General features: G+C 35.3%; 2 protein-coding genes across 6 annotated transcripts in view; one reads left to right on the forward strand and one right to left on the reverse strand.

Annotated features, from left to right (window-relative positions):
* LOC116843356 (F-actin-monooxygenase Mical) overlaps positions 1-5805 on the reverse strand; it is an 874436-nt gene extending 868631 nt beyond the window's left edge. For all 5 annotated transcript variants that reach the window (XM_032813731.1, XM_032813733.1, XM_032813730.1 and 2 more), the window contains exon 1: positions 5401-5805. The gene's annotated coding sequence lies outside the window, so the exon portion shown is untranslated. The remainder of the gene's footprint in view (positions 1-5400) is intronic.
* Positions 5806-6727: 922 nt separating this feature from the next.
* LOC116843409 overlaps positions 6728-8143 on the forward strand; it is a 1681-nt gene continuing 265 nt past the window's right edge. The window contains exons 1-3 of the mRNA XM_032813800.1: positions 6728-7548; positions 7644-7983; positions 8044-8138. Coding sequence (XP_032669691.1) covers positions 7102-7548; positions 7644-7983; positions 8044-8138 — 882 coding nt within the window. The 5' untranslated portion in view covers positions 6728-7101. The remainder of the gene's footprint in view (positions 7549-7643; positions 7984-8043; positions 8139-8143) is intronic.

Here is an 8143-nt window from a genome sequence, read left to right on the forward strand (position 1 = left end):
AGCAGTAAGTGCTGGTCGATTTTGACATATCCAAAACGTCATGAATCAAGTTTAGACATACGGTAAACATATGGTACATATGGTACATATGGTAAACAAACCGCTTTGACACGTTAGTGATTTTGTTTTGGCGTCATATACTTTTGGTTGTGTGAAAATGTCTGATTTTGTGCCAAATAATCGTCATTTGCGGGAAGTGTTGATTTTCTTATTTCATTCGAAGAAAATGGCGGCTGAAGCGCATCGAGAGCTCCAAAAAGTTTACGGAGATGCTGCTCTAAGTGAAACAACGTGCCGTGATTGGTTTCGTCGCTTCAAAGACGGTGATTTCGATGTTGACGACCGTCCGCGTGAAGGAAGGCCAAAAACCTTCGAAGACGCTGAATTGGAGGCATTGCTCGATGAGGATCCGTGCCAAACGCAAGAACAGCTTGCTTCAGCATTAGGAGTTACCCGCCAAGCCATTTCCAAGCGATTGCATGCGTTGGGAATGATTCAAAAGCAAGGAACTTGGGTTCCTTATGATTTGAAGCCAAGGGACGTTGAGCGTCGTTTTTTCGCCTGTGAACAACTGCTCCAGCGGCAAAAAAGGAAGGGTTTTCTTCATCGCATCGTGACGGGTGATGAAAAATGGATTCATTACAGCAACCCAAAGAAAAGAAAGTCATGGGGACTGCCCGGTCATGCTTCTACGTCGTCGGCTCGGCCGAATATTCACGCTGCGAAGGTTATGCTGTGTATTTGGTGGGACCAGGTCGGTGTTATTTATTATGAGCTGTTGAAACCGAACGAAACCATCACTGGGGAACGGTATCGAATTCAATTGATGCGATTGAGCCGAGCACTGCGCGAAAAACGGCCACAATACGAGCAGAGGCACGAAAAAGTGATTCTACTGCATGACAACGCTCGGCCTCATGTTGCCAAACCCGTTAAAACCTACTTGGAAACGCTCAAATGGGAAGTCCTACTCCACCCGCCATATTCCCCAGATATTGCGTCGTCCGATTATTACTTGTTCCGTTCGATGGCACATGGTCTGGCTGATCAGCAGTTCCGCTTATATAAAGACATCAAAAAATGGCTTAATTCGTGGATAGCCTCATAAGACGAACGCTTTTACCGTAACGGTATTCGAGCTCTGCCAGAAAGATGGGAAAAGGTTGTAGCTAGCGATGGGCAATACTTTGAATGATTCATTTGTAACCATTTTTTCACAATAAAGTTGCATTTTCATAAAAAAAAAAACAGCGAGAACTTAGTTGCGCACCTAATACAAAAGTGATTTTGTAGTCCAGCTTTTTCAGGATTATACAGAGCATTAATAAACGAAAGCATATAAGGAGCTTCTTCTCGAGCATATAGTAGCTTTCGCCGCTCAAATCGCTCCGCTTAAGGCAGAGTTCAGAATTGGTTGCCCATTTCGGCCGACTGACTACTGCTTTTTCTCTGCTGCTTAGAGTATATTATCATATCATTATCAAGTTTTGAGAAAATAAGTCTCCTATGTAACGTGAGATTTAGCACCTTTAAAAAGATCAAAGGTATTTAAGATGGCAGTGTTGGAAAATGCATGATTTTCAGGGAAAATCAACGTTTAAATGTCTATTTTTCCCTTTACTTGGCGTAATTTTAAAGTCGATTTTTTAATTCTACGGGAAAAAATACGAAGGAAAAAATAGAAAATTTGCGTTCACCTAGCGGTCCCCAAATCGCCTAAAAGTCATACCCTCCTTTGGATGACGGATTCAGATTCTATTGAATAACGATACGATTACTTAGGAAAAAGGCTTAGGAAGAAATAAGGAGAATACTGATGCTCACTCATAATTATGGATGTTATGTGTTTATAAAGCGAAAGTTGTTCCTAGATAACTTTCAGTGTTTACATTGAGTTTATAAGTACTGTTATTTAAATCTGAATAAAAGAGACGTTTTTTATAATGTATTAAATTTCTCTTGAAGTCCTCTATTATGGAAAAAGTAACATGGTGCCATTTAAAAAATTCAAGGTAACTTTGACTTTTTTATAAGAAAATGTTTTTCTAAATTTTTTCACCTTATAAACTTATGTTTACCTTATAAACTTTCCTTTACATTACTGGAAATAACTAAAAAATTATGCGGACCATTACACTGAATATCCTGTACATAGTATTATATTTATATTATCAAATTATATCCTTTAGTCTTAATTTTAACATAAACATATGATCACAGGCGCAAAATATGATAAACACACTCATTTGTGAAAATAATATAATATTAACAATATATAATATTATATAAATACACTTATCATGAAATTTTTTTATCGATAACTTTCTACTTAAATATATTCATTTGTCATCATTTAGACGACGCTGAATCTAGCAGACAAAGTTGGCAGGCAAACGCCGGGACCTAGGGGCGAATAACAGAGTTGGCCCTCAAAAAAAAATGTTTTATAATGCAATTACAGCTTTCAAACTGAGAAAAGACATAACTCTTATATCATTAAATTTTTCGAACGATTTTCAAGCAAACGAAGTTATTAAACAATATTTATAAATGTTTATAAGCATTTCTTAAATAATAGCAGTAGCTCACACACGCATTCGATTGAACGTACGAAAATTGGCTCAAATATTGTTTGGAAGATGCTTCGTGCATTGCAGTGTGAGCCGCGAGGGAAAGCCATTGTTAATAATTTTTTAAAAATATTCACAACTGTTGAATACTTAAGAATTCAGCAGCTCCCACACGCATTCGATTGAACGTACGAAAATTGATTCAAATATTGTTTGGAAAATGCTTGGTACATCGGCATGTAAACCGCGAGGGAACGCCATTGTTAACAATTTATTAAAAATGTTTACAACTGTTGCATACTTAAGAATTCAGCAGCTCCCACACGCATTCGATTGGAAGTACGAAAATTGGTTCAAATATTGTTTAGAAGATGCTTGATACATCGGCATGTAAACGGCGAGGGAACGTCATTGTTAAACAATTTTTAAAAAATGTTTAAACTGTTGCTTACTTAAGAATTCAGCAGCTCCCACACGCATTCGATTGGACGTACCAAAATTGGCTCAAATATTATTTTGAAGATGCTTCGTGTATTGGAGTGTCAACCGCAAGGAAACGTCATTATTTAACAATATTTGCGATTTTTTAAACAATTTTTGCAAGTTAAATAATAAATATGTTTGAAGTTAATATTTGGTTGGTCATTCGCAAACATTGTTAAACAATATCGTTTCCTCGCGGTTGACACTCCAATGTACGAAACATCTTCCAAACAATATTTGAACCAATTTTCGTACGTTCAATCGAATGCGTGTGGGAGCTGCTGCATTCTTAAGTAAGCAACAGTTTTAAACATTTTTTAAAAATTGTTTAACAATGACGTTCCCTCGCGATTCATACGCCGATGTACCAAGCATCTTCCAAACAATATTTGAACCAATTTTCGTACGTTCAATCAAATGCGTGTTCGAGCTGCTGAATTCTTAAGAATGCAACAATTGTAAATATTTTTAAAAAATTATTAACAATGGCGTTCCCTCGCGGTTCACACTCCAATGCACGAAGTATCTTCCAAACAATATTTGAACCAATTTTCCTACGTCCAATCGAATGCGTGTGAGAGCTACTGCTATTATTATTTAAGAAATGCTTATAAACATTTATAAATATTGTTTAATAACTTTGTTTGCTTGAAAATCGTGCGAAAAATCATTTAATGATATAAAAGTTATGTCTTTCCCCAATTTGAAAGCTGTAATTGCATTATAAAACATTTTTTTTCTTGGGGGCCTATTCTATCATTCGCCCCTGGGCCGCGACGTTCGCCTGCCAACTCTGTCTGCTAGATTCAGCGTCGTATATTTAGTTGCATGTACTTTTAACAGCGGCTTTGAAAATATTTTAAAAATTATGGAAACCATGGGTGTTCAATTTGACCTCTTAGCTCAAAATTTTGCAGCCGCGCGGGACTACAATCAAATTGCCCTATCTGAGTTTCGAGTGTCTATGGTGACGCAAGCGAGAACGACAGCGCAGAGATGAGAAATCAACAAGAAAAACACTATTCGAGGCTCAGGAAAGTTTTTTATATGACTCCGGAATAGATGAGTAAGTTGCCTAATTCAATCGTTATCGATATTAAATTATAACGCAAACTTTAAATGCGATTTTATCAAAACGCATTTTTTCGGATGATTGCCACGATTCAAAGAAAACTGCTAGGTCAATTCACTAGTTTCATATACTTATTAACTAAACATTTCCTTTCCAGGCTTGAAGCAAAAAAAAATAAAGCAAAAATCGAACTTTTCAGTTTAAATAAGTACCATTTGTTTATTTATAGGCCGAAATAAAATGTTCTAGTTCAGACAATAGTTACAAGTCTTCTAATTAAAATAACGTCTTATTTTTCTACTTTAGTCCACTGGATGACCCGGAATCGTGGCAAACAAATGAAGTCGGACGACTTCGAAATTTTTTGCATAATATTTATTATGTTTTTAATAATATATATCGATGTCAACATTGTTAGAAAGAGGTTAATCGGAATAATTACTAGAATATAGGAAACTTGGCCGCTTTTATGATTATCTAATTCCTTTATCATTAAAGAAATCAAAATTAGAATAAGATCAATTGTAATAAAGAAAGATAAGTTTGCATATTACTCATAAATATAGATGTTATCCTGATTGTATAACAAACAAATATGTTTGTTTTTTCTAAAAACGAATTAACTGGCTAATTGTTTAATATTAATTAATTAAAACATAAATTGAACATTAATGTGTTAGAAAAAAAGATAAAGATATACTCAAAGATAGCGCTTTGCCTCATTATTTTATCATTACCTTGGGTTGCCTTCATAATAACAGTAAACACTCAATCTAGATATATATGTCATATATATTATCTATATTATCAACAGATAACAAATAAACATAAAGTTAATTACATAGTGATTTGGTTTACTTTATATTGTACTGTACTGTTTCTGCTAACAAACATAATCTTGAACATATGTAATTATATTTTATTGCTTTAATTTGTGCTTTATTTTGTGCACGTATGTTCTAGCTATTTAATGGAACTTTTTAGTCTTCAATAATAACACTCAATAAAATTAATGTATACTTATTTTTGCTTTATACCCTTATAACTTAGTAACCTTTGCTAACTAAAACGATATTTATAGAACAGATTCTACTTAAATTGATCTTAAAAAGAAGTTCCTTCAGTTTGTACGTCACGATACATGTCATATAATGTAACAACTAATTCTATATCTATACATAAGTATATATACATACGTATCTATACATACTCATCCATCAATATTATATATACATGCATTCATATATAGTAAATATATGTACTATGCATACGTACATATACAAGCTGTATACAGTTAGGAGTCAACACGTCGTTTGGATACGCTTTACCAATGTTACTGCAACACGCTTTCGTATAATTTCCTCTTGTTTTTATAGCTCACATTGACATCACACGAAATACACGATGAGAAAGAAATATGATGGGCGTAGGACACTGGACTTTAGACATAATACTCATACAGTACAGAAACACAAATCGACGAAGTTCCACTATTCACATGACACTACCGAGCTATTTCGACCGACTGCAATAAGACTTGCAATGATACGTATTTATCATTAACCTTACGCTTCGACTAGTCTCCTTCGACTAGGTCAGACTAGGTCGGCTGTATAACATATACTAAAATATACGGAGTTGTGATCAGTCATACTGCGATATGCTAAACCGTAACGACATCTATAGCAATTTGGATACGGAATCGGATACGATTTGTTATGCAGAATTCACACTCCCTCCGACATCCATGGCTGCGTTCCAAAACTCTACTCGACGGGTAGAGTAGCATTTCATTGGGCGCATTCAGTAGAAAAAGCGCTCAGTGAGCAATCAACGATTATTGGTTCTTGCTATTAGATCCCTAAATCTAGACCAATTACATTGACAAATTACTCAACTGTTGTGCAACTGTTGAGTCTACTGAATGCAGCCATTGATCAATAAGAACAAAGATAACTAGGATTTCTTTATCATAATTGGTCAATTAAATGTACTCTACCCACCGAGAGTAGAATTTTGGAACGCAGCCCAAGAGTCATCTTCCGAAATGCGCTGAATGCACACTGGTGTCAATGACGTATATACATAGACCAAGCGTTCTGTCCATAAAGTGAAACCGGAAGTTGGCAGTTTGAAACAGAGTGAGAAAGTTGATTTGCCCCTAGTGCTTTCTCACTCTATGGGTGTTTACGATAAGTTGTCGGATTGGAAATCCGACTGAACAGTGGTACTCAATCGACCCATTTCAAAAAATTCCCTAGCTTAATCAGATTTTAGTAAAAGCTGTCTCAGCAGTAATCGGATTAGCTTTATAGCGACGTGAGGTGATACTTTGTCCTCAAGAGAAATAAAAAGTCGGTAAGTACGTAATTATTATTCTAATGATTAGCGCTTATCATTTTCCTTATATATCAATATATGAATAAATGATCTGTTACACTTTTACTGATATTAAATTAATGAAAAGAAGTATTAGTAATCTCACGTGTAGTAAACATTAACCTATAATAATATTGGATTTATGTTATAATTTCGTATGTAACAAAATAAGAACAGTATAAAATCTGTCAAATTAACATTTTAAACATACTAATTTTAAAATATATTAAGGACATTTATGCATTTATATATAGATACATATAAATATGTGTGCTTGATATGTATATGTTCATATGTGTAATCTATAATTATTTACACACTTATATTTTTAGTAATTATTAAGTTTAGTCCTCACCTTCGATTTTGACGAAACTAGGCTCAATCGACGCGTATTTTAAGAAGAAAATTTTTCCCTCTTACAAAATCGTCGCTCTCTTCCGCGAAGCGAGATATTTAGTGTGAAAGTTAAGAGTTCATTAGGTTAGGAAATCTGTCACTCCGACGATATGTAGCGACGTGTAGCTGCCCCACGGTCTTATGCGCATGTTCGATGGTTACATGCGCATACCCAGCGCTACTACATAGAGCGCACGAAATATGAAAATTATCAAAAAACAAAAGATGGAGTGCAATATTATTATAACATTACTGGGAACAATGTCGGGCCTTATAGAATTCGGTCGATTGACTGCATGCAAAGACAAGCTGATAGATTTTTTAATTCAGCACGGTGTTTTAACATCTAGTATCAAGTGCAACAATTGTGGGAATAATATTAATATTAATAAAGAAACGTTAATGTACAAATGCAAAAGACGGTACTATATTAAAAATGTACATAAGAAACGTGTGTCGAAGCAGTACGATTTCAGCCGCAATGCTACGGCTAGTACCTGGTTTGGTAAAAGTCATCTAGACGTGGGAACGGTTTGCAACATTGTTGCATGTTTCCTGCTGTTAAGACATCCCCGTCTAAATGACACAGTAGATGAAACTGGCGTTTCGGCATCCACGATTATAGATTGGTTTAATTTTTGCCGAGAGGTAAGAATATTGTGAAACAACACATCACGTACATATTATATATATCTTACTAAAATATAAATAGTTCAAAATATTAAATTTGTTTCATCTTACAGGTCTGTGTGCTGTGGGCAATAAAAAACAGCGAGAAGCTCGGTGGGCCAGGACGTACGGTGGAAACAGACGATGTAAAAATTGGACGAAGAAAATATAATCGTGGTCGCCTGATCAAAGGTCTCTGGATCTTCGAAGGATATGAGCGAGAGTCGAAGAAGATTTTTATCACTCCAGTTCAGGATCGGACAGAGACAACACTTCTGGCATGTATAAAAGAGTGGATTCTGCCAGGCACCACCATTATTTCAGACTGTTGGAAGTCTTATAATTGCTTAGACAATGAAGGCTTCCAACATTTGACAATGAATCACTCCTATAATTTCGTCGATCCTGAAACTGGTAAGTAATGTGAAAAATTAATAATAAGTTACATATTATATATGTGTAACGTATTTTTAGGTGCACATACGCAACATATAGAACGTGTTTGGAGAGAGGTTCGCGCAAACATACCAAGGTACGGGACCCGAGAGGATCACGAACTTGGATATTTAGCCGA

Source organism: Odontomachus brunneus, unplaced genomic scaffold, assembly GCF_010583005.1.
Source record: "Odontomachus brunneus isolate Ranch 3 - 2012 unplaced genomic scaffold, Obru_v1 Obru_scaffold_032, whole genome shotgun sequence".
In the NCBI taxonomy this organism is placed as follows: domain Eukaryota; kingdom Metazoa; phylum Arthropoda; class Insecta; order Hymenoptera; family Formicidae; genus Odontomachus; species Odontomachus brunneus.